Raw genomic sequence first — 27902 nt, forward strand, 5'->3', positions numbered from 1 at the left:
TGGTCGTTTATATCCTTATCAATTGGTTGTAAGTTTATTGTGTGGATGTATTGTAGATTGAGAATTTAACACATAAATCTGATTGTTGGGTTGCAGTTTGTTGAATCTTAATGTTACCTGGTAGCTGGGACCAGCTGGCCAGGGCAACGGAGAAACCTCTAGGGCTAGAAGATAGCTAGGCTAATGTGGTGTGGAGTCACACTGAAGCCAGCCGCCGCTGGGATAAATTAAGGTTAGTTCTATATGGCCCTATGGTGCCAGAACTAATGCCAGGGAGCGACCACCCAGGTCCAAGAGTACCAGGGGCCCAGTGTGGAGTCATGATGTGGTGGAACCAGTAGTGCCATTCTTTAGTAATATCACAACAACCACTAACTTCACACCATACTTAAGCTACAATGCCAAACTCATTATGTATCTATATAAAGAAGGGAAAAATAACGATGTTTTTAAAAAGGAAAAATCATATATTCATGAGCTTAGCAAAGGTAAAAATGACACACTCAAAGAACAACCAGAAAGAAAAAATTTGAGCAACCAGAAAATATTAAAATTAAGAGCATATGATTAATGATTGTTAAAATTGCATTAAATGAAAAGGAATACTCAAGAGTGAAACAAACATTTAATACATGTATTAAATAAGAACTTATATGCAGAGTATATTGGGACTTCTATAAAACAAGAAATGAAAGGCAGAAAATATAAAAATCAAGCAAATGACCAAAAGCATTAACTTTGAAACAGTAATCTGGATGATTAATTGACATAAGGAAAGGTCATCAACTGTATAAATTACCAAGGGCCGTGGTCCTTAAAACTGCAGGGTCCTTAAAACCACATGTTTGCAAAACTAAATGATAAGGCCATATGACATCCCATCATTACATGGGAGTGATGTTTTCAGAGCAACCCTAGAAGCAAGTGCACACACTGGTGCAACCAATTTGGGATTGACAAGAACTAATGAAGTTGTCATTGTAGCTCAGGACTTCTGTTCCTTTTTACATCAAGCAGCATTTTAAGCATGGTCCCCAGAGTCCTGCTGAGTCTAGTTAAAAACAGAAAAGGAATAGTTGTCCTAGAATGGACAGCATTTGTATTCAAACATCCAACCACTGCAGGTTGATGTCATTTTGCAGGTAAAGGCAGACAAGATAAAACGAGGCCTGCTATTGGACTAAAAGGAAGGGAGGTAGAAACAGGGGTTTTAGAAGGGAGGGAGAAGAGGAGAGAGGAGAAGGAGGAGCTGAGAGAACATGGCTGCAAATGTTAAGATTATTCTTAGCCCATAGTTATAGATTGTTATGACTATTCTTAAGGGATTGGTGTATACGGAATTTTGTGTTGTCTAGATGGGCAAATTATACCTCATCAGTTGGATCAGAGGATATTGTGTGGTGTGTTCTTTCACGTGGCAACTTAATTGAGTTTGAGAGAGTATATGCTGGTGGGACACACTGGACCTGCAACAGAATTGGGATATGTATGCCTGGCGTGGTAACAAGCTGGCCTGGGAGCTAGATTGGGTAGAGAGAGTAGCCATCAGCAGTGTGAAATAGGATGGAGGTGTGAGTGAAGACAGGGTGCAGGAAGACTGCCCAGGTCAGAGGGAGCCCATGAGAGAAAGTGCAGAGAGGTAAGTGTGGGAACTGGTCATGTGCTTTTTTATTCTTACTGCAACAAAACACTAAGAAGAGCGTGGATACAGATTCTGATGATAAATACAACAGTATGGACCAATCTCAAATGCTGTTTGCTGAAAGCAGCCAGATACCTGAGAATGTGCCTTTCTGTTAATCTGAATTGTGAAAACAAAACTCACCCACAGAGTTGATAGTCCAGGTAGTGGTTATCTTTGGCAGTGAGGAAGACACAGCAGGGGCTTCTGGGATGCCTATTACCCTTGAGGTATGTCCATAAAACTCTTGTAAGCATTCTCTCTCTTTCGTTCTCTCTCTCTCTCTCATTCTTTCTCTCTCTGTCTCTCTTTCTCTCTGTCTTTCTCTCGGTGTGTGTGTGGGGTGTGTGTGTGTGTGTGCTATATTGTACAACATATAATAAATAGAAAGTGCAATGATTCTGGCAGGAGCCAGACTTGAGACCTCCCAGCCTAGAGCTCAGATCAGACTTCTCCCTTCCCTTTCTTCCTTCTCTCCTCACTGCATCAGCCCTTTCATTTTTCCTTCTCTCACTAAGTATCTGCCTCCAAGGTACCATTTATTTTTCTGGGTATAGAGGATGTGGAAGGAGAAGAACTATCATCATTGGAGAATGATATTTTCTTGCCAATTAGCTGAAGCCTGCATCCTGACACCAGCCTGCCTACACTGTGGTAATACAAGGCTTGCACTAATGACAAACTTGACACAAATTACAAGTGCAAATGCCCCTATGATCTTTAGGATTAACTGCAGTAAAGGCATGAACAAACTCTGCCATAGTTTACTAACCCAGGATGGTGCTCCCATTTTGCCCCAGACACAATGAGATATATAATAATGAGCATAGTTGCCCCAGGTTCTAGAATATGTATATTTCAGTAGCACCTGACATAAGAGCCATTTACACCCAGTCCTACTGCCAGTCGATATCACATCTTGAACGTTGAATTACTGCAACCCCTTTGCCTAGCCTGTCTTTTGTAGTTGGAAAATTGGGCTTTGTTCTGTCCTTATTATTTTCTCTGGTGCCATCAACACACTTACTCTCCATTACATAAAGAGATATCTCTGCATAACTGATGCTTTGTGGATTCCTGGAGCAGGTCTCCATGGTCCTATCTTTGTCCCCAGGCATTTCCGATAACCAAGCCAGTAACTGACATAGACAGTCAGAGCAAATCATCTTTATCTTCCACAGCACAGTCTGTCTCTTAAGCACAAGGCCATTGATTATCCTCCATGGCCTTTATGCCGGGGTTTGCTTTCACAAATAGAAATGCACTAACCTTGGCCTGAATTCTGCCTTTGTTCATCTTTCCTCTGAGTGTTCTCTAACTGGAAAATCTAAAGGCTCAAATCGCAAAGAGCCTTAAGTCACAGTGGATTTGCTCTGGAACACACACTCCCTACATCTGCCTCTTTCTGACCTTTAGCATGAATAAGATGCCTGGGTAAAAACACTTGTAATTCTCCAACAGAAAGACACTGATTTGTGTAGTGACTCTATCTTACCCTTCAGATCTCAGACTAAAGGTCTCCTTCCAAGGAGGCCCTGTCTAATCCTTCAGAATACCTCAGAGTCTAAGTTATAAGTTATAAGAGCTGTGACTTTTTCCTTTAAAACCAGCTCATTTGCAACTGCTCAGTTCTTCTGATTATTTATAACACTCACCAACATGTCTCTAGCATACTGGGTACAGGGCGTGACACAGTATGCTTAGCACATAGAAGTGGTAGGATGAAGATGTAAGAATTAACAAAGATCCCTGGACTGAGCAAAGCCATGCCTGCTGCTGTATTCTGCATATATGTACTCCTGTTATGGCTACACATAACAAAGAAAGGTAGAAGGATACCAAGTCAAGGTGAAGCAGGAGCCACAGAGAAGCTGGACAAGGTTGTCTCCTAACCCTACTCTTCAATAGCCCTATCTCAAGCCTTATAATGGCTCCTGCAGTGCACAGACAAAAGGTCCTTAAAGGGAAAGAGAGAAGATCTGATGCTGGCAGTGATGGGAGCAACCCTATAGAAAGCAGAGAACCTGGAAAGACCAGGTGTAGAGAGCTCCGACGTGCTGTGCCTCAAAGATGGCGCTGGTTTCCGCCTTCCACCCTCCCAACGGTGAGCGCTCCTTGCAGTAAACAAGTCCTTATTTGGCTATGTCTGCCTGGCCTGCTAGCTTCTGCATAGTGACAGCCTATCTACATGACCCACATGGCTTGCTAGGACTGGCCAGTGCTAGCTATTTAAGTGTGGTGCAGGGCGTTCCCCGGGAGAGAGAGTCAGAAGAGAGAGAGTCAGGGGGGAGAGAGTCAGAAGAGATAGAGGTCAGAAGATTGTATCAAGGTTCCTGAGTAAAACTGCTTGAAGAAGATCTCCTGTGGTCGTGTCTTCCTTGCTGGTTGAGGTTGGGCGCGGCAACCAGGTACAGAAAACAAAACGTCAGGGTGGGGGAACCAAAGGAAGTGTGAACATTTTACTAATTGTGTACTTATGGTGAATGTACAGTTTGAAATACTATTTTATTAAGCTTAATAAAAGTGCAGAATTGTGCATTACTGGGTTTGTTGTTGCTATTGCTGTTTTGTTTTCTTCATTTGCTATGTTATTAGCCCATGATGCAGTGGGCTACTAAACTATAGTTATGCCATCTCATGAAAGTATTCCTAAAAGTATTGTAAGTGCTAAAACTATCTTGGGTAAAAGTGGTCTCTGGATCACTCCTAAATCCCTATACAATGTGACTTTGAGCTAAAGGTTGACCATAAATACTTGACCATTCAACTGCTGTTGTTCTGCTTCTGTGAACAACGTTTGCTTGCAGCAAATTTCCAGAGATACTTTTCTGAATTTGAGATAAAAAACTTGAACCAGGAGGTTGAGTCTCCTTCTCACTAATCTGCATAAGACAATCCCTCTAGGGATTAATAAAGACCCCATTACACATACTCTCCTTAGGCAGCCTAGAACAACAGCACAACACTTTATCGTTTGGGTAGGAAAGGAGCATGCATCCTGGAGGGAATATCTTCTGAGCTGGATTGTTTAGAATGACAGCCCTTCAGCTAGCAGGAGGAGGCACATCCTGATTTGGACACATTCCCTGGAATTCATTTTTATGTCCACTCCTCCCTTTCTATCATTAACATACACTTATTATCTTAAATAACTACGACCTGCTAGGACTTGACCTCTAAAGCTGGCTTTTCCTGTGTGTCAGGGGATGTGGACCTCACTACAATGTCATCCAGATCCTGTTACTCAAAATAGCAGCTGTTGCTTTTCAACAAAATGTTCTGGATATTTGTACTGATAATTCTGCAGTTTTTGTTTTGTTTCCTGAAAGTCAGCATTGGCTTCTGAGAAGTCACTAAACAGTACACTCACACTCAGTGTGAACTGGCAACCCTCACTCTAGACTTCCTGCTCAAAACACCAAAGGAAGGCCTCTTAGATTTTATAGTTGCTTTCTGATTTGGGGTGTTCATACATGAATAGAGTTGGAAAGCTGTTACGATAAGAATCCAGTCCTCCCTGAAATTTTATTTATGAAAAGTATTCTGTTCAGCAAAGGAAATAATCAGTTGAGTTATGAGTAAGCCCATAGACCAGAAAATAATTTTTTCCAGCCATGTGTCTGATAGAGGATTCATATTCAGTACATACAAAGACGTCTTATAAAATGTCAAGAAAACAAATGATGCAATGTAAAAAAATAGGCTACAGATCTGAACAGGGAGTTCTTAAAAGAAGAGATATCTTTCGAAGTATTAACATACTTAGCATTTAGAGAAATGCAGGTTAAAACTGCTTTGAGATTTCCTCATATGCCTGTCAGGATGCCTAAGAGCAAGAAAATTGGCAAAAAGGTGCTGGAAAGGAAGTAGAGGAAGGGGAACAATCATCTAGTCCTGGTGAGGATGAAAACTGGTGCTACCACTACCCACAGACCAGAACAGATTTACCATACAGCCCAGCTATGCCATTCTGTGACATAGGCCCAAAGACTCTACATCCTACTCCACAGATACCTGTATGGTCATGTGACATTTGCATGGCCATGTTCATTGCCACTCTATTAACAATAGGAAATGGAGATAACCTAAATGTCCTTCAACTGGTGAGTGGACAATGATGTGGTACATAATCCACTATGAAATATTATTTAGTTGTAAAGAAAAGTGAAATTTTGAGATTTGTTGGGTAGATCTAGAAAATGCTCTACTATATAAGGTCACTCTATATAAGGTCACCCATGCCCAGAAAGACAGACATTACATGCCCTCTTTCATTTGTGGCTTCAAGCTCCCAAACTTTAGATATGAGCATATAATCTGAAGTAATTGCAGATGCCAGGAAAGTAATAAAGGAACATGGGGAGAGAGAAAGGAGCTCTAGGGAATGGATAATAAGGCATAAGTCTCATGAGGGAGAAAATGGGAAAAACATGGGAGGACTTTATATGGGAAAATACTCAAGAAGAAGGAAGAGGAATAAATAATACTAAAGATATTTGAAAAAGCCATATGGGAATACATTTACTGTAAAATACTCTACAAACTTACTTCCTCCCTCCCTTTCTCTCCCTCTCCCTCTCCCTCTCCCTCCCCTTTCCCCCTCCCACACATATTGAAGTTATGCCACACGTGGGGGCTGTACTTGGAGGACTGTATTTATGTAAATGACCAGACCAACCATTCCATCAATCAAAATTAATCCAAAACCTATCAGTGCATTAAGATCATAAAACCCCTAAAAAGAAGGGCATATATATATATATGTATATATATATATATATATATATATTTATAGAGGTTTAATTATGGTAGAGCTGTGAGAGATTCTGACCACCGCCCTTCCATGGTCCCTAATATAACTCATCACTAGCAAAAAACGGTACAGCCAGAATTAATCAAGCTGCGTTTTCCTATTTATATCGCTGCAATCTGGAGTTGCAGTAGGTACTGCCTCCTCTGGAGTTTAGTTTCAGCTGACTCATTTCCGGGGTCACTAACACAAAAGTCAGAGTGGTTCTACTTCTGTCTGAAGGCACACGAGTCGCTGCTGATCAGGAGAGGCACATTGGAGAGGTTAGCCATATGCATCTGAGTCTCTGAGACAGTGCTCTAGCAGGTCAGTTGGACTTACGCTAGTATAACTCAATGGTTGAAATGCTGCCAGGAACAGAGTTGCCATGCTGATCCCGTAGGGAGCTTTACCTGTAGAAACTTTGCATTAAAACAGAGGTGAGGGTGAGGTCCAGCTCTGTCATCTATGAGTTACGAGGCATTAATTCTGCTTCTTGACTCCTTTGTCTACAGCACAGGTATAAGAGTGATAACTCATGACTGCTGTGTGTAAGGCACTCTGCATTTAGCACAAGTGTGACACTGTATTAACAATTCAGCATGTTTCAGCCAAGGCCATTACTCATCAGCGTCTCGGGTTTCTTCCTTGCATTTATTATCATGTTCCTGCTCACGTTTAGCCATGATCTCGGTGAATAATAACCTTGGTGTACCTTTAGGGGGAAGCTTTTGGAGAGAGGTAACTGATCAGTCCCCTTTTAAATCCTCAGTCAGACTGCAGGGGAGATGCGGACACCAAATTCACAATTAAATTCTCTTTGCCATACAATATTTAGCTTCCCACAGCAAACCAAAATCCAGTCCCTATTAAAGGCCTGTTAAAGAATATAGCTTTCTTCTATAAATCAGCTTCACAAAGGTACGTGTGTGATATTCTAGTTAACCTCCCCACGAAGCAGACACTAATCCTCTGAAGAACTCCCTGTCCAGGCCAACTTAGGGACCAAACACCTTGGCTTCCAGTCCTGGCTCTACTATCAAGCTGAGGGATCATGAAAGAATGAGTTGAGTTTTCTGTCCCTGCTTCACCAATCTGATTGTGATAATATTGCTACTGGAAATATAGTCAGGACAGCATATTATCAGTATCTGGGAATTACTAAGAGCTATGAGTACTCTAGGAAAGTGCAGCCTCGTTTCCTGCTATGGGACCCTTATTCTTATACTCCCGTCTTTGGTGATGGCATCCACATCATTCAAGACTGGAAAAAAAATTATGTTGTGCCACTTTTCCCCCTCCTTACTCCACTGTAATATAATACCTCTAATCCTTTGATAGAATCTACATTTCTTTCATCTCTTTGAATATAATAGATGCCTGGCAATTCATTTCTTACAGCTGTGGTCTTTGAACTTTTTGGCAACACTTAATAAGACCTTTATAAGTTCGGACTTTCATCTACTTTGCCAAACACAGGGCTCCATCCATAATAGGCACTCAATAAATATTTGTTGAATGGATGAACAAATGCATGCAGCCAAGACATGCAAAAATAATCATGGCATTAAGCTAAAAATAAGGCAGCTTTGTCCCTCTGTAGACAGGCACTGGGGCCAAATTACCACATCCCCTTCAAGGAATTGTTCTGAATCAGTCACTCATAAGAAATTGTGCAAAGCTTTCTTAATCATAATGCAACTATAAAGCACAACTGAGACTAAGGGGTGTCTCCTCTGCATCCATTGTTTTTTAATTATTACTCTGGACCAATCTCCATGTCATCTCCATAGAGCCAAAATCAAAGAAAGCCCTACCCCAGCACTCACTACCAGGTGTTTAGAAGAGGAAAATTGTCAGAAACCCAGCTAATGGAGAAGCCCACATACTGCTAGAGACGCATCAAAACTGTCCAAAGAGAGCCTTTAATATTTAAATAAAACTCAGCTTCATCAGCACAGAGCAAAGAGCCCCACTGTGTTCTGCATCGTTCTGACAAGGCCTTGTTATGCATCCCAGGCTGGTTCAGTCTCAGCATCTTTAGTAACTTTGAGACCTAGGAAGTCACCTAGCATGAGTTTGCTCCATCTTAAGAAATTACCTAGCAGGTGTGTTTTCTGTCCTTGAATGCCTCGTTTTCTGTCACTTATGCAGTCACTCCCTCTGTGGACCTTTCTTGAATTGTCAGAACATTCCACCCTTGGTCTTGTCTCCTGGAGTTGTCACTTGTCTCTGCTCTATGCCCAAAGCTTTCTCTCTCCTTCTCTACCTGTCTGACTTTTCCTTTCCTTCTGGTCTCAAGTTAATGATACTTCTTCAGAATAATTCTTCCTCTTCCACTCCCAGTGGTTAATGTTTCTCAAGTCAAAGGTAGCTACTTGCTCTGTTTTCCTCTAGAACACTTATTAAATCCTGGGATTCTGTTTGCACTTAATTTTTGTCCATCCTTTCCCATGTCTAGCAAGTTTTTCTACCTCCTTAAGACCTAGAGGAGTGTGACACATGGGGCTTCAGTGAATACTGGTCAAGAACAGTGTTTTCAGTGTTGGGGTACATCTTAGGGTTTCTATTGCTGAAAGAGACACCATGACCACAGCAATTTTTTAAAGGACAATATTTACTTGAGGCTGGCTTACAGTAAAGAAGTTCAGTCCATTCTCATCCTGACAGGAAGCATGGCACCAAGGAGGAAAACATAGTGCTAGAGAGGTAGCTGAGAGTTCTTCTATATCTGGATCAGAAGGCAGCCATACTGGGCACTTAAATAAAGGCTTAAGACCTTAAGACTTCAAAACCTGTTCCCATAGTGACACACTTCCTCCAACATGGCACTTTCCATGGGCTTATGGGGGCCATTTTCATTCATACCACCACAATGAGTCACCTAAAAATGTACACTGGTTGTATACAATGTATAATTGTTAAAATGTAAATTCTGAGTCAGTAGGAGATAGTCCTTAAGATTTCTTTTGGCTAAGAAATCCCTGGGCAAAATGCTGATATTGGTTCATGAGCAACACTTGAGCTGTGGGAGGTCTATTATATTAGGGGAGTGGTTGGCAAACACTGTCAATCTAGGACAGGAAGTAGGCTGGAGTTGAGGATCTTTCAAAGGCCATTTGAGCCAGCTTGGGCCACGGATCAAAGAGAAAGAACTATCCATCTTTACACGCCACATCCAAGTCAAAAGGATAAGCCCAGATCTTCCTGAGTCATTTAAGTGGTTTTGGCCTCAGTACCAGATCTCCACTGAATGGGGACTGGCAACATTTCTCATATTAAATTTGCTTTGAAGATGCTGATTCATCCACAAGGAACCAAAGTGCATCTGTTCTTATTCCGTGTTAAATTCTATTTCCCATCCTTTCTCCATTCAGTTGCACAGATCTGAATTATGATGTGCTCTGTCCCTCATTGTGGTGGCCCTAAAAGACCCCAAGCTTCTGCAGAGCCACAGACAATTCATTTAATGTAGTATGGTGCAGACCAACCCCAAAGCAGCCTTCTGCCTTGTAACTAACATAGAACAGAAGCAATGGAGACTCACAGTATGCACAGTGATTAAGCACTGTGACCGAGAAGTTGTGATTACTCTTTAAATTCTGTGTGACCTTGAGCATGGCGATACACTCCTAATACTTACCATTTTTCCTCATAAGTGGGTTGAAGATAGTACATGACTCATAGACTATACTAACTAAGCGAAGCAATTCCTGTAAAGAACGGGATGGAGGGGAGAGCAAAGCTACACTGTAGAGTATTGTCTCTGTTGAAATTTACTTTACACTCCAGAATGGATAAGATGACTTTGAACATAATAGCAAACATAATTAATTTAATGAGATACTTTTTTAAAAAAGATTTATTCATTTATTATATATAAGTACACTGTAGCTGTCTTCAGATACACCAGAAGAGGGCATCAGATCTCTTTACAGATGGATGTGAGTCACCATGTGGTTGCTGGGAATTGAACTCATGACCTCTGGAAGAACAGTCGGGTGCTCTTAACCACTGAGCCATCTCTCTAGCCCCTTTAGTGAGATACTTAAAAGATATAAAAGGCTTACTGTATATTAGGTAAAGCAATAAGTGTTGCTTTGTTTTATTTAATCTCAAAAAATAAAATTTAAAAGTAGGTATTAGGGTCTCCATTTTAGAGATGGAAAAACAGCACAGTGACCCTGCCTGCTCCTCCCTTTTGGTTGATTTCATTCATTTGGAGTAAGGTTTTGAGCTCAGGTCTGATTACCTTAAGGCTCTCACTATTTGGCTCTCTGTTGTGCTGACTGTCTGGTTTTTCATACATTAAATGGGCACTTAAAAGTCCTGGCTACAAATTTTGAGATCTTTCCAAACAGAACACCATCTCCATAGCCTTTTGCTCTCAGGTGGTGACAATTTAGTTGAAGATCAGCATGCAGAGTCCTAAGGTAATGTAAGGTTATGAACTGTGACAGTATTAATTTTCTTGTTTATTTGCTTATTTTGCATCTGTAGAGATACCTCTTTGACAGATTTTTCTTCCCACAAATATAATGGTTTTAAGCCTTGAGAATGTTTCTCAATGTCCTTGATTTCATCAGGATAATCTGTTGTCTACTGACAATTAATAACCACACAGCACTCAAGGATATAAACCAATTCTTAGTGTCAAGGATTCTAAAGTAGCAGAGAAGGTCCAACTCTGCCCGAAGGAGCTGGGACACACTGAAGAATACAATGGCTGAGAGATAGACCTTGGGACAGGAGTTGTGAGGCAGCATTTCACTCACTTGCACTTCCGCAGTGATCTGGTGATATGGCTTCCTATAGTCTTGGGAGATGACATCTTAAATGTGTTGTCCTATATGGGGACATGGAGAGAGAACTAATGCTCTTGGTCTTTGAAGTCATGTGATAATTTTTTATTTATGCTCTATGCACAAGTGGGAAATGGAGAAATTCCCAAGCTCAAGAGAAGGAACTAGACTACTTCTAAATTTAGTAAGTATGGCCACAGTACTGACAACTATATAGGATGAGACAAGCTATAGTGTCAATCTTCAGAACATGCAGGTGTTTCAACTTTCAGCTCTGCAGTTTCTGTATTCTATGTACCTCAATGTAAAGAGTATTGACCGCCTTCCTAGAAGTCAAAAGCTTCTCTGATTCTCTCAAATGCCAAGACAATAAGAAAGTAGAACTTAGCCAAGGAGGTCTTGAGCATCCCCATATGCAGTGCACTTCTAAGGCTGAACTTTGAAAGAAGATTTTGAGACTTTCCAACAGTCCCTTGGTAGGTGAAAACCAAGACAGTCTTAAAGTCCAAGTCCAAGTGGATCAAAGACTGCCACATAAGACCAGATGCACTGAAACAAATAGAAGAAAAAGTGAGGAAGAGCCTTTAACACATGGGCACAGGGGAAATTTTCCTGAACAGAACACCCGTGGCATACGCTCTAAGATCAAGAATCAACAAATGGGACCTCATAAAATTGCAGAGCTTCTGTTAGGCAAAGGATATTGTCAATTAGACAAAACAGCAACCAACAAATTGGGAAAAGATCTTTAGCAATCCTACATCCAATAGAGGACTTATATTCAATATATACAAAGAACACAAGATGTTAGACTCCAGAGAATCAAATAGCTCTGTTAAAAAATGAGAGACTGAGCTAAACAAAGAATTCTCAACTGAAGAATATTGAATGGCTGAGAAGCACCTAAAGAAATGGTCAACATCCTTAGTCATCAGAGAAACACAATCCTGAGATCCTGCCTCACACCAGTCAGAACCCAGATCTGACTCAACTCATTCAAACCAGATCAAAAACTCAGGTGACAACAGATGCTGGAGAGGATGGCCACCCAGAGTCAGACACCAAACCACTAAGATACAATCCAGAGACCACACGAAACTCAAGAAGTTGAAAAACCAAAGAGTGATGCTTCAGTCCTTCTTAGAAGAAAGAACAAAATATTTCCCGGAGGAAATACAGAGACAAAGTGTGGAGCAGAAACTGAGAGAAAGGTCATCCAGAGATGGCCCTACCCGGGGACAGACACCAAAGCCAGACAACACTGTGTATGCCAAGTGCATGCTGACAGAAGCCTGATATAGCTGTCTCCTGAGAGGCAGGGTAGGGAGACAGGAGAGATTGGGGTTAGGGGACACTGTCATAGAGGTAGGGGGAAGGGATGGGGGAATTCCAGAGGGGAAATCAAGAAAGGAGTTAGCATTTGAGATGTAAGTAAAGAAAATATCCAACAGAAAAGAAAACGTTCATTTTTTTAATTAAATATATTCTTACAAAGTTCTCTTAGTATTTATTTACGCCTCAGAGCCTATTTATGTAAAAGTCACTCTGTGTTCTCTGGGGCAATACTTAGACTGAAGACAGACACTGCAAGACACAGGACATCTTTCATCCATTCAGCCAGTAGTGGAGCAAGGACTTTGATCCAGTTATTTCAGACAACCACGGGTTCAATTTTCTTTGCATATGACTTAGTTTTAAACTCATTTTTATCATCAAAGTCTCTTTGTTTCTAGTAAAAACTATTTTAGAAAGTTGCCTGATGAGGGGGTAAGTCATGTCCATTGTAGGAGCTACAGTCACAGGTGGATCCTAGAGCATGACTAAGAACTGTAGAATGTGGGGTTGGGGATTTAGCTCAGTGGTAGAGCACTTGCCTAGCAAGCGCAAGGCCCTGGGTTCGGTCCCCAGCTCTGAATAAAAGAAGAAAAAAAAAAGAACTGTAGAATGTGCCTCTTTTTCTCCTTTGATCTTCTGTTTCTCTCTGGTCATTAATACGTAGACACTCCCCATGAGATGATAGAAAGCTACAATCAGGTGAGGTGTAAGTGAAGTCTTCACAAGCAGCTTGGATTGCACAGTGAAACAGGTAATAGATGATTTCCTAACAGAATCTCAAGGTGAAGCATCCAGTGGAAACTTAACCAGACAGGCAGAAACATCAGGTGCTGAGTATGTCCTCATTTTGCAGATGTAAAATCTTGTAGCTGGCGAGAACAGATCTTTGTTCCATTTTTATCCATTCCTTCCCCCTGGCTCTCAGTGTTCTATGATTGCATCTGTTCCTCCTTCCTTAGAGGAAAAGAGTTGACAAATTTATTCATACTAAAGTGTGAGTCACTCAATCACCAGGAATCCTTGCATTCTAGTTTCTATAATGAGCATTTGCCTATTTGACTGCTATCTGCTGAACATTCATATGTGAAGGGGAGATATATATATATATATATATATATATATATATATATATATATACATAACATACATACATATACACTGATATATATAATCAGTCATGGGTGAAATAAGACAATCACATCTTACATATTTTAGAAGTGTTAATGTAATAAAAATAAGCCATTTCCACATTATAGGAAATATATGGTTACCAGAGAGAAAAGAAACACCTAAGTATTTTCAAATTCAAAGAGCTCATAAAACTGAAGCTATTTTCTGTCTTCTGGGCTCCAGTGCCCTAACTCTGTGATGTGACGCAAACCCAGAATTATTATTTTTATTTTGCTGATAGTTCAAGAACATGAATTTGGTCACTGATTAAACCTGACGTGATTGTTCTATAATGTCTACATTTTCAAAGTCACTGAATCTCTTGGGAAAGAACATGTCCTGGGACAAGCGTGACCTGCCCTTCAAACCACTTTCTAATAGGCATTACTCTGCCCTTTTACACCCCACCCCTATTTCCTAGATAGTCACATGACTCACCATAGGAGGTTTGTCTGGTACTCTGTGTATATACCGTTAGTGAGAATCTCCTCACAGTAAAGGCTGCCTGTCTGAGGAGGTTTCACCTAGCTGTGTGGAAACACACTCTTGCAGGTCCAGACAGAAGGCTGGAGACTGAATGCCTTCAGTGCAGCCCTTGTCCAGTGTCAGATGACCTTTGATGAGTACCAATCTCAAGCTCTTTCCACATCACAGGACCTCTCCCATCATGTGATGCATTTGCCAGCACCATCTCTCAGCTCCTCAAGGATACTGGGATCCTCTGCCCGTATAGAGTGTCTGAAAGTGTATCTTGTTGGCTTTCTTACCTCTCACTCTTCTACTAGTGATTTCTGTCCTGTTTCCATATAAATTACAGCACATTAACATTTGTCTAAAGGCCTTCTGCTTAGAAAGCCCAAAGTGAGTCCTCGTGTGTGTTTGTTTGGACTGGTCCTAGACTGCTGCCATGTTTAACGTTGATCTTAAAGAGAGTGCTAATACTTGCCTTCAGATATATTGCCAACAAAGAGGCTCCAAATAAGAATCTAAAGAATTAAACCAAGGACTCCTCCATATCTATGACCTGTAAACCTGACCAAGTGCTCTTGCCTATAAATCAGGAGATAGAGACTTTATTACTATATCTTTACCATCACTCTGAGACATTCACTCAACCCAGCTCGTTGCGAATAAGAAGGCGGTAGGGAAGGAAGAGACTGAAATTAAAATGTTATTGTGCTAAAACAGTCATAGAGAGTGCAAAGAGTGTGTTTATTATGCGGAACGCATCAGAGCAAGAAGAGAAATTCTATTCTTAGGAACAAGACAGAAGTGGAAAAAGCCCAGCCAAACCCAGGCAGACCTGGAGGTTTACGCCACAAGAGAACCAGTGAGAAATGACTTGGGGATTTAATTCCCATGCTCAGTCTCTCCCTTCTTCATCTACTCTCAGATGTAACAAATCCTTCTGATGATAATTGCAATGTGTGCCTATTTACGGTGATCTGATGGGGGTGTAGGGCATCCTATTTTGGATTCTATTGATTACCCTCCATCCTGATTAATAGGCTTTCAGAAGAGCCAAGAGAGTAAATAGAAACTCCAATACTTTGCTCCTTTCACAAGCAGAGAAAGAAAAAAAACTGTTGAAAGAATGTATTTATTTCCAGGGTTTTTTTTTAATAATAAAATTTTAATTAAAAAGAGTAGAAATAAAATTCTAGAAATAAAATAGAAACAAAATTCAAATAAATCTGGTGCATAACATGACTGAGGGAGGGAAGGAAAGAGGGAGGGAAGGAGAGAGGGAGAAAGGGAAGGAGGGAGTTCCTATAGATGGATGCCTAGATGCTCTTCTCTGTTGCTTTCTTGGGAGTGCCAGAAAAAAATTACCGTTGGGAACTCACTTTGCTCCTAAAAACAACTTTCTGTGCTTTTTAAAATTTAGAGTTATTTATTTTACTTTATATGCATGTGTCTTCTACCTGGATGTATATATAAACGTCACGTGTATGCTTGCTGCCCACAGAATTCAGAAGAGGGCTTCAGATCCCCTGGCACTGGGTTGTGTGTGGTTGTAAGCCAAAGTATGAGTGCTGGTAACTGAACTCGGGTCCTCTACAAAGGTAACAAATGTTCTTGACTACTGAGATTGTATCATGAAATTCATGGCCTTAGTAGATGGTTCGTGCCCTACTGGGAGGCTCCATCACCATGAGCATAAAGGCATGCCTAATTGGCTTCAGAAAGTTATTAATACGTTTTATAAAAGGACTTGAACTTTGGAGGGAAACAGGGTGGGCGCATTATTGAGTTGGTGGTAAGACGTGACAGATTCGATAAAAATAGAGTGTGTATATTTGGAATAAAAAAGTCCTAAAAACATTTAAAAGGAAACCAAACTAACTACTTGATTTGGGCGCCGAGTTGAAAGCAACAGAAAATTTGGGTGCAAAGTTTATTGATTGTTAGAATTAAAGGCAAAGCTAAAGAATGAGACTGAAGGAAAGTTACTAGATGCAGTGATGCTCTGGAGACTGTGATGCAGGATCAAATTGTCAAATCCATGAACTACCACACTTGCAATGAATGGGTTTTGCCGCCCTCATGTCATTTCATCAAAATCCAGAAATGTTGAGACTGAATATTGAGACATGTCACAGCCTGACATCTGAGTCGGGGACAGCAGAGTATCCAAAGGTAGAATTCAGATGGGAAGAGATAAATCCTGCAAAGACAAATTAGGTGAATAGCAAAAATGAGTACTAGCCTGGAGGCCTTGAGCATTACACCAAGAATATCCATGGGCTCCACCTCACCAGACACTTGCCCCTTTGATGCTTTGTCTACGCTACCTTTTCTGAAGCTTCAATAACCCTCACATCAACATTAATTCTTTTTGTTTAGAAAGGTACCTCTCTCCACCCCTCTCTTCAGTAACCTCTAGTTGGACCCTCTCTCTATTCAGCTCTGTTCCCAAACTCTGAAACATGGCTGTCCTTTCTTGGCTATATATCCCTCCAAATTCTAAACAAAGGGGCAACTCCATCAATCTTCATACTATACGTAAAAGACTTATTTGTTAAAGCTTTCAAAGTTCTGCAGGAATGTGACCTATATGCTGGCAATTGGGCAGTACAGGCTCAGTGGTAGGGGTTTTACATCATTATTAATCTGTGCAGGTGAACCCAGCAATATCAAGCAAAATAGAGTAAAAGTAATGCAACAGCCATTGTCTGTTGGGTGTAATAAAACACCCAAACACACTGCTTCCAATTATATTTTCCCCACAAATGCCATAAAGCGTGACTGAGAAACTATAAATTATCCCCTTGGTCTTTAATGATTCTATAAATATGAGAGTAAAGTCATTAACAAAACCATTAGAATAACTACTAGCTGGAGCGTTCACTAAAACATCATAAATTTATTTGTTTATTTGTTTTTTTTGTTTCATATTAGAGAGTGCAGAAGTCTGACTCATTGCTGAACACTGCAGTCTGCTTCTATGTCTCCAATACAAGGATGCATTTTGCAATAAAGTGCCTTAGTTTTTAAGGCTTTCTACATCCACCGAGGCAGAATACCTTACTTTGATACAGTCCTGGATTCCCTGTTGAACCTGGCATTGCTTATTTATTCAAATCCTGCTCTCCTCATTTGGAAAATGGAGTAAGACAGTAGTTCCAGATGACAACTTGTTTCTTGTTTTAAGCACTTAGCAACATATCTGACTCTTTATAAAACTCAGAACCTGTTAGTTATTAACACCACTTGGTGGCATTGGAAATTAATGTCCCTGAGCTTCATTGCTAAGCCTAGATATGACCATATTGTAATATTTAAAATGCAAACATTAGGTAAGCAGGAATTTCTGCAGAGATGTACACAGTGAAGAAACAAAACACCATGTACTATGAATACCAGATTCTCAAGTCCTGCACACTGGGTAAGTAACTTGTTCCCACAATTTGTAGTCACGACTTAGCAAAACTAAAAATAAAAAAAAATCCTTCTTGTATGAGCCTTAAGCTCTTTGCCATGTAAATAAAAGAAATAATAAAACCAAACGCACCAAGCATGTGCTTTAGAATTGACAGATTAAGTGCCTAATAAAAGAGTAAACTTCTAGAAAGAGTGCTGAAGTGCCACCTTCCTCGGCAGCAGTGGGGGAAGTTTATTAAAATCCACAACAAAGAAATTCAAACATCACAGCAGCAAGATGCTGTCCAAGAACCTGCAACCTATGAGGTCACTTATAAGAACCTCGGGGTATTAATTCTCAAGATGATTAAGAGAGTTATGATGGCTGAAGCCATCTGATAATAATCCCCTAGTGCTCCCAAGGAAATCCAGCAAAGTTGTTGAAATGGAGAACATACCTGAAAAATAGATAAGAAACTCACAATGACCTGTTCTTATTGGCTTTACAAAACTGTGGGGAAAACATTCCTAGTACAATCTGTGTATTATGTGCATAGTAAAAGCTAACTGATGACAAAGAAACCGTTCTCCCAAGTTTACAACCATACATTAGAGGCGCTAACTTCAGTATGAAGTCTTCTCTGACGGAGCCTGTGGTCCGTGGAAACGTAGGAGAGTTTATAATGGCCCCCAGGAAGATTCGTGACTCCAATTAAACAAAGAACTGGGAGATGTCAGATACATAATTCTCTTAAGGACTCTGCTAAGCACATGAGGCCCAGGAAACGCAGCTGCAGGTAAATATATTAGTGTTCACCTCGTTGCAATGCTACACAGGATATCATTCCATTACTTCCCTTGATCTAGTACTAAATTATTTTAACCACCTCAGGTATCATACTTAGCATGATGATCCAGAGTTCCCACGGCTAGACACCGCCCTGTCAAAGTGTGGGACACACAAGCTTCCTACCACACTCAGCCTTTGGAGTAACCGCTCTTCCTCCTCCCCCTCCTTCTCCTCCCCTTCTCCCTCCCTGTTTTTCCCCTCCTCCTCGTCCTCCTCGTCCTCCTCCTCCTCCTCGTCCTCCTCCTCCTCCTCCTCGTCCTCCTCCTCCTCCTCCTCCTCATCCTCCTCCTCCTCCTCCTCCTCCTCCTCCTCTTCCTCCTCCTCCTGGCAGTCCTGTAAGAGAAAAAGCCTATTGGGAAGGAGTAGGACTTTATTATTATCACTCCCCTCTTGATTACTTCAGGCCACCAGAAGCCATGACAGTGCCAACAATGCAGAGACACACATTTATACAAATACACATTTGTCTGGAGTAGGGAATGACTCCCTGAGCCAAAATGACACTGCTGAGTTTATTCAATGAGCTCTGAGAAAATTCTCATCTACTTGGATTCCAAATGTTCAATAGTGATTTGAAGCGGGGAGGGGGTTGTATTCAGCAAGTAATTATTTCTTTCCCTCCCTATTCTATTTTTTTATTATTAATATACAAAGTGCTATTAACATACAGAGTGCTGTATATTTAGAAATCTATACACATATCATACTTCAGTTTTACTCACTTCACCCCTTTAAAAGGCTTTTTTTTATAGATTCACCTGTTGACAGACATGTAGACTGCTTGGCTATGGTCAATAATGTGGCAGTGAACATGGGTACCCAGGTTCCACTGAATTGTGCTGACTTAGTCCTTTGGGTATGTGTTCAGGAATATATATATATATATATATATATATATATATATATATATATATATATATATATATATATATGGTATATGGTTGTTCTATTTTTCACATTTTGAGGTACCATCATACTGCCATTTACAGTGGCTACCCAAGTTTGAGAAGTCAGCTACAATGCAAAATTGTCAGCATTTGCTCTTTGTTTTCCTGATGATAGTCCTTCACTCTGACTTTCACCCAAGGCGTGTGACTCATCAAGTACAATATGTCCCTGAAGCAGGAGGCAGCCTCCCCTGTGATGCACAGTTGAGGTGCTGTCTTCCTCGCCTTACTCCTATAATGGAACCTTCACAGGGTTCCAAAGTCGAACACACCTGTAGTCTCAAATGACCATCCAATGTTCAAGCTGGTACAGAGCCACTCTAGTTTAACAACAGCTCCATGATCTCTCTCTCTCTCTCTCTCTCTCTCTCTCTCTCTCTCTCTCTCTCTCTCTCTCTCTCTCACACACACACACACACACACACACACACACACAAGACAAACAAAAACCACAAAGCTTCAACATTGCATGCTACTAGACACCAGTCTGAGAAGCACTTTGCTGTGCAATGTATTGAAAAATTATTTTTTAGAAATTGAACAAAAGTTAGGGCACAATGTCAACAGCTCAGTACGAGTTGAGCCTCTCACCTTCTGGCAGAAAATGAACTAAAGAGTTAACCTTTGGGATTTGTTTAAATTCATAGATGACTTGAAGAGATGAGTGTTAGACTCCTGGTAAAACTGCCTAGCAACTGCTCTAAAGTAGCCGAATTGAGAATTGCCAGATGGGACTGAACCTCTGCTGCTGCTGCTGCTCTTCTCTGTGCTGGAGTGCATTGCTAATGCTCCTTGGAGTCAGAGTGGAAAGGCCAGAGCTACTGTTCCACTCCCTTCCACCTCCCTGCCCTGACATTCCCCTAAACTGGGGAATCCAGCCTTCACAGGACTAAGGGCCTCTCCTCCCATTCATGCCCTACAAGGTCCTCTGCTACATATACGTATGGAGCCATATGTCCATCCCTGTGTTCTCTTGGGATGGTGGTTTAGTCCCTGGGAGCACTGGGGGTTCTGGTTGATTGATATTGTTGTTCTTCCTATGGGTTGCAAACCCATTCAGCTCCGTCAGTTCTTTTTCTCAATCATCCATTGGGGACCCTGTTCTCAGTCCATGGTTGGCTAAGACCATCTACCTCTGTATTTGTCAAGCTCTAACAGAGCCTCTCAGAAGACAGCTGTATCAGGCTCCTGTCAGCATGCACTTCTTGGCATCAGCAATATTGTAGGGGTTTGGTGTCTGTATATGGATTGGATCTCCCAGGTGGGGCAGTCTCTGATGACCTTTCCTTCAGTCTCTGCTCCACACTTTGTCACCATATTTCCTCCTGTGAGTATTTTTGTTCCACATTCTAAGAATGTCTGAAATATCCACACTTTGGTCTTTCTTCTTCTTAAGCTTCATGTAGTTTGTGGATTGTATCTTGGGTACTCTGAGCTTTTGAGCTAATATCCACTTATCAGTGAGTGCATAACACGTGTGTTCTTTTGTGATTGGGTTACCTCACTCAGGATATTTTCAAGTTCTATCCATTTGCCTAAGAGTTTCACGAAGTCATTGTCTTTGCTAGCTGAGTAGTAGACCATTGTGTAGATATACCACTTTTTCTGTATCCATCCCTCTGTTGAGGAACATCTGGGTTCTTTCCAGCTTCTGCCTATTATAAATAATAGCTTTGAACACAGCGGAGCATGTGTCCTTGTTATATGTTGAAGTTCATCTTACATTAATAACTGCATGCCAGGCATGATGGTGCAGGCCTGTAATTCCAGTCATTCTGGGTTAAAAATTTGGAGATCAGTGGGTGGTCCCATCCCCCCAACTGGGGACCTTGCCAAACCTCTAGATATGGTCTTTGCAGGTTCTCCCTACTCTTTGTTGGGCATTTCAGCTAATCTCATTCCTGTTGGGTCCTGAGAGCCTCTTGCTTTCCTGGCATCTGGGACTTGTTGGTGGCCACCCCCAGTTCACCATCCCTCATTGCTACACACCTCTCTTCAAGTTCCTGATTCTCTGTATATCATCCCAGTCTCCTCCCATAACTGATCCTGCCCCTTTTCCCCTCCCCTTCCTCTCTTCCTCTCAATTCCCGCCTACTCTCTACCTCCCATGAGTATTTTGTTCACCCTTCTAAGAAGGACTGAAGCATCCATATTTTGGTCTTCCTTTTTCTGGAGGTTCATATGGTCTGTGAATTGTTTCTTGGGTATTCTGAGCTTTGGGGCTAATGGATATTTATCAGTGAGTTCATACCGTGTGTGTTCTTTTGTGATTGAATTACCTCACTCAGGATGATATTTTCTAGTTCCATTCACTTGCCTAGGAATTTCATGAAGTCATCGTTTTTAATAGCTGAGTAGTACTCATTTTAAGGAGTTAAGTCAGGATTGAAAACAAATCATGGCAATCTGATCACCCTACGCCAGCAGCTCCAAGTAGTCTCTGGACAGTGTGAGCCTGGAGAAATCTGAAATGACTTCAGGGAAAGATTTCTCTTCCTGATCAGAAGAAACAGTCTTCTAAGGGAGGCATTTCTCATCATACATAATGAGGCAGCTGCGGTCAACACATCCATAGAAGATGCCTATATGGCACCCCATAGACTGGAAATGCCCACTTCTAGATGCCTTGTTAAGAAAGCCATAACTGTGATGGCTAACATTTGTATTCAATGTGGTAGGCTCTAGAGTCACCTGGTAGAGAGGCTCTAGGCATTCTGTTACTCAGGTTAGGAAGATCCACCTTGAATGTGGACAGTACCATTCCATGGACTGGGGTCCCAGACTGAATAAGAAGAAAAAAACTTAGGGAAGCTGCAGCATTCAGTCAAGCTATCCAGGACTGGCACTTGTCACTGCCTGCCCACAGACACACTACTGCCAGTTGCCTCAAACTCCTGCTGCTGTGCCTTTTCTCCCCTAATGACCTTCCCTTGAAATGTGATACAAAACTAATCTTTCTGTCTTTAAGTCGCTTTGCACAGGTACTTTGTCCCGGCAGCATGTAAAGCAATGGTCATAGTATCCCAGTGGATTAAGCTCTTTGCAGTGGAACATATCTCTGAGGGTTCTGTGTCCTAGCTAAGGCAGTTTGGGCTTCAGCTTCATTGACAAACTCACACAGAAATGCATGCTGGGCTATGCTAGTTTCCAAGAACCTGGGATGGGGATTAAAAATCAATCAATCAAAAAACAAAAGAACCAATCACTTGATTTTTAAAATACTAGCAACTCAACCATTTTTTTTGTCTTATGACAATGCACATATCCAATAAATTATACCTCAGGTCCATTCTGCACACTGCAGTTTTGAAGCTCTTTATACCATTTACCTGGCTTTTTAAAGCCACAGTTTCCTGGCTTATTTTAGTGGAAATCTTTACAGGGACAATTGACAGGCAGTGCCTCTGTGAGCAGAGTTCTGCAGCTATAAGAAGCAGATTGGCCTGCCAGACTCCAGAAGAAAAGGAATGACTTGGATTTGAAAAGGAAGTGGAAGCACTTTGTCACAGAGAGCACTGAGTCTGGGCATTTCCATTGGCCTGCCTTTCCACCGGATTGCTATTTCTTTGATAAGCTCTCGGAATCTGATTGTTGAGCGCTCTGTAGCTTCAGCGTCATTCAACTCTCATCAAAGATTCTTCCTCCATGCACTTGTCAATAATCAGACAAGGGACCTTCTGATTATCTCACCTTCTTTCTGTGGCTTCCAATATTTTCCCAGAATGAAATTATAATGGCAGCGACAGTGACACCAATAGCCAACAAGTCAGCACTGAAGGATACTTTTGTTTTGGTGTTACTATAGGATAGTACCCTTCTCTATCACTGAGATACCAGTGGAAACATTGATGTCACTATAGGACACTTCACTTTTCTGTCTCTTATGATACTGATGGAGCTGTAAATCCTAAGGCTGTGAGAACCTTGTTCTAGGGAAGACAACACCCAACTTAACATGTGGTGTCCCTTTACAAGAGCTGATAGGAGACCCAACATTCTAAACCATAAAGACGAACACTCTGTAGTACCACGTATTTCTAACATGTGAATGCGTTAAACCTCTCTGCAAAAGAAGAAAAGGCACTTGTGTGCTACCCGTAGTGAGGACAGTAGGATAACCCAGAAAATAACACTTAAATTCCTGAATCTGGGTGAGTAATATGAATGAACCTGAGTTCATTCTCTGGAACTCACATGGTGAGAGTAGAGAGTGAACACTCATGAATTGTCCTATTAACTCCACCCATTCACTATGGCACACATATGCGAAATATGGTCACACATCAATCAATCAATCAATCGATCAATCCTATTTCCAACTGTGCCTGAAGGAAGTTGGCCTCCTCTAAGATATTCCAATGAAGTAAAACAGCAAGTCCCCAAAACAAACAAACTAGCTTTTCTCAGTTGCAGCACTAAGTTAGCAAGTATTTCTCTGAGTAGCAGAATAAAAGCATTTGTGTGTTGAAGACATGTAGCAAATGGATGTAGCTCCTATTGGCTATGTTGGATGATGGATGGGTGACCAGAACCCAAGTGGCCTGATAGAAAACTCCTAAGGGAAGAGGGGAGAACACCTTTGGAAACAATGCAAACTTATGTAAATTGTAAACAGAAGAGAAGCAACCTAGAAGAATTTGTAAAACCAATTTCCTTATTCTTACCAAATGCCATTTTTAATTATATATTTATTTTTTTTTTGTTTTCTTTTTTTCGGGGCTGGGGATTGAACCCAGGACCTTGCGCTTCCTAGGCAAGCGCTCTACCACTGAGCCAAATCCCCAACTTAATTATATATTTATTTCATGATATTCCTCTCTATCTCCTATTAGCTCAGGTTCTGCGGGCACAAGGGGCATTGTCCCCAGGGCTGTTGCTCCATAGATGATCCATAGATAGGTTTCTCACAGGGTAGAACAAACCTGGCTGGCACTTTTGGTCATTTTTCTGTCCCACTTATGGCAGATCCTGGGAGGAGCAGCTGCCTCCTTTATTCTGAACTCAGGTTAAGGATCTGAGGACTTAGCAGTCTCATCCTTGCCCACACCCAGCTGTGATGCTCAAGCCCCTGGAGCCTCAGCCTCCTAGGTATGGGGCTCTTGGGCTCTCGGTGAGCTCACAGAGATATACTATGTGTATCAGTGATTAGGGCAGCATTGGACGCCTGTGTGAGCTCCCTTGAGAGCTGTTAACTCTGGGCTTCTCCACCATCTTTCTTGCTGTCAGATTGGCTTGAAAAATCTCTTAGTGTTGTGATAGTGGTGATGTTTATTTTATTCCCACGCCAAGGCTTTCTCTGAGCCTGTTTCGTTTGCTTTACAGAATAGTGTGAGGAACACTACTTACCACACTTGTACCAAGTTCCTACACTGTCCCCAGAGCTTCCTTGACATTTAGCTGTCTGACAGGAACCTCAGACTTAACACAGACAAAACAACACTCTCGTTTCCTTTCATAGGCTCAGTACCCTTCTTGCCTCAGTCACACTCCCTGAGGATGATACCACCATCCATCCCCAGCCTGAGTTCTTTCTTTCCTTTTGTTCATTTCCCATATCTAAGTTGTTTGAAAGTCCAGCTAACCCTCTCCCCTAGAATATTGCACAGCCCACATGCTCTCAGTCTAGTCAATGCAACCTTTCTACTAAGACACAAAAACACACACTGTTCTCCTCAGAGCTGCCCTGGGATGGTTGTCAGGAAGAAGTTTCTGATGAGGCAGAAGTGATTTCAGGAGAGACTATTTTATCCTTAAACACTTTCAAAATCTTACTCCATGAAGCGAATTTGTCACAAACTAAGAAGTCTAGGCTGGCACCATGAATTTATTTTTCAGTACAGAACAAAGTCCAAGAATCATTAAGAACCAGAAACTAGAGTGGCCAGCTAGAAAGGAGAAAGATGCTATCACCTGGCACTGATTAACAGACTGCAGTGGCCTGGTGGAGAGAAAAGCTGGCTTCAGTTGCCACTGGGTCACATCTTCTTCCTGGGACATCAGTTTTCTAGGGTTATTTTCTCACTGCTATGCTGTGTCACCAGAAGGGAAACCAGGTTCTTTAAGCTTTGAGAAACTTAATGGAAAACTGATGGATTAATTAGAGTCCTGAAAGTTTACTCGGTCACTGCTCAAAGCCCTGCAGGAGAAGCAATTAATCTCAGGTTTCTGCTGCTTCTACAAAACAAAAGCATCCCAGTTACTAGGTGAATAAACACAGAATTTCAGGTTGGCCTTATAGGACAGGGAGGTCCCACTGAATTATATAGAGTTAACATTTTTCTAGATCAAAAATAAAATATTAGCTTCCATTATTAACTTAATAACTGTTCATTATGTATTATATTCTAGTAATCACACTAAATATGTTGTCATATAAGAGTGCTTAGCTAAGTTAAAGACATTAATAATAATTGCTTATAGTAATCATCATAGCCAATAATGCAGCCCTTAATCTCATAATAATGCTATAGAGAGTATTACATCCCATTTCACAGACAGAACAACTGAGTGTTGAAAAGTCTTACTTACCCTGTCCACCAACCAGCAAAGGTCAGGCATAAACCAGCATCATGTCTCTCACACTGATATCCACACCTAGTGACCTGTTGAGTAACTGTCATGCATTAGACACATGGAATATACATGAGATATAACATATTAAAGTGGGAGAAACATGAAGATTATTTGCATTTAAAGAAAAGGAAATGTCCTATAAGAGGCCAAGGGTATCAAAGCCAGACAGCACAAGACAAAATTGGAATTTATAATCATACACGTTGTTGTGTCCCAAGTGTACAATGTCTCCATTAACCAACACATAGTTCTGGACTGGAAGAGAGGACCTAAGCTCCAGATCTGTTCTAGATAAAGTGCTCTAAAGACTCCAACTAAACTTCCAAGCTCTTTACTCTCCCTTGAGAATGTTGTTCCTCTTTCCCTCCTCTCTGGAAGCCAAGGCCTAGAGGTTGGGTGGAATGACTCACAAAAATGTAAAATAAACAGGTCTTCCTGTAGCTGTCAGCCAACACAGAGAAACTAGGTACAGTCAACCAAACGGAACTCAATTCATCTATATTACGACTATGGGTATGAGTCAACTCTGGGAAGCCCCAACCCTTTGTCTCAATTAGTCCAAATTTTAAACCATTTAAATTCAACAAGCCACCCACATCCTCCCATAAATATTCTTCTCCTTTCCTCCTAACTGGCTTTATGTTCTCTACCCTCCAAAGTCTGACAGGAACCCTTGGGCTGGGTCTCTCCCCCTCTTCTGTGTGGACAGAGAGGCTTACAATGTCCAACATTGTACTTCTGTTAGTCTGGGGCCTTTTTTTGAATACTACTCTCACTAAAGAAGTCTAGAGTTAAGCATCATGGCAAAGGATGAAGTCAAATGTGGATTGGAATAATTTATTACACTCTGAATAAATGGATAGCATTACAGAATTCTCTTATACATTTTGTACAGATGTTTATTCCATTTTAGTAGTCCTAATGTAGAGGTCAAGAGCACAAACCCTAAAATCAGGCAGAACTGGGTTCAAATTTTGGCCCTGCCATTTGTTAGCTCTGTGGACAGTCACTCTACTTTAAAATATGTTGCTTCATTTCTTCACCTATAAAATAAAAATGACATCAGTTCCTTGAACAATAAACAAAGGGTGTGTGTGTGTGTGTGTGTGTGTGTGTGTGTGTGTGTGTGTGTGTGCGTGTGTGTGCCACGAATGGAGAGGGAACTAAAAGGGAGACAGCCTCAAGAGGGCAGCTTTGCAGACCATGTAACAGAGTAGCTGCCAGAGTAAGCTGATGCAGCTTGTGGGAACTGATAGAAAATGACCCTTTTTTAATTTTTACCACAACATTACCCAAGTATTGGTCTCTAATCTTAGGGTTAGCGCCAACAAAAGAAAATCAATGGAGACATGTGTTAAGAAAAAAATTATATAAAATAAAACTAATAAAATTGAAATCAAGGTCATACATAACTTACATGTTAGAGAGTAACTAGGTTCAGATCTAACTGGCTCAGAATCTGAACATGGTGACTGTTATTTTACCTGGGGAAAGAGAATTTCCCGTTCTCAGTTGTTCAGAACGGCTAGATGTTTTACATACTAAGAATCACACCTACCCATTTCTCTAGTGATGACGGCTCTTGCCACGTCTGGTCCTTGGTCTCATCCCATCTCAAAGACAGTAGAACAAGACTACTGGATTCCCTTGGTCTGAAAAGAGGAGAAAAATGAATCCTCCGAATTATCATCAGACGACATCATCAGAACCAAGAGGAATGACAAAAGTTTCACTCTAGGTCCCCAGGATTTATTATTGGCTTGGTATATGCAGCACAACACAGGTTTGCTAATGTCCATCATGTATACGCCAGACATTTGGGCTGGGGCAATGGCTCAGTGGGTAAAGTACTTGCTGTGCAAGTATGAGGACTTGAGTTTAGTTCCCAAAA

The 27902-nt window shown here is 41.2% G+C and overlaps 1 protein-coding gene across 4 annotated transcripts in view; it reads right to left on the bottom strand.

Moving 5' to 3' along the window:
* Nucleotides 1-15376: 15376 nt before the first annotated feature.
* LOC148000836 (uncharacterized) overlaps nucleotides 15377-27902 on the bottom strand; it is an 81141-nt gene continuing 68615 nt past the window's right edge. For 3 of the 4 annotated variants that reach the window (XR_015638246.1, XR_015638247.1, XM_087586784.1), the window contains 3 exons: nucleotides 27570-27663; nucleotides 25967-26040; nucleotides 15377-16445 (listed from right to left, as the gene is read on the bottom strand). Coding sequence is in view for 2 of the 4 variants with exons in the window: in XM_087586784.1 (XP_087442910.1) it covers nucleotides 16328-16445; nucleotides 25967-26040; nucleotides 27570-27663 (286 nt within the window). In the remaining 2 variants the exon portion in view is untranslated. Of the gene's footprint in view, nucleotides 16446-25244; nucleotides 25613-25966; nucleotides 26041-27569; nucleotides 27664-27902 lie in introns of those variants that run through there. The other variant, XM_087586785.1, reaches the window with a different exon arrangement.

Source organism: Rattus norvegicus, chromosome 15 (assembly GCF_021556685.1).
Source record: "Rattus norvegicus strain SHRSP/BbbUtx chromosome 15, alternate assembly SHRSP_T2T, whole genome shotgun sequence".
NCBI classification, from domain to species: domain Eukaryota; kingdom Metazoa; phylum Chordata; class Mammalia; order Rodentia; family Muridae; genus Rattus; species Rattus norvegicus.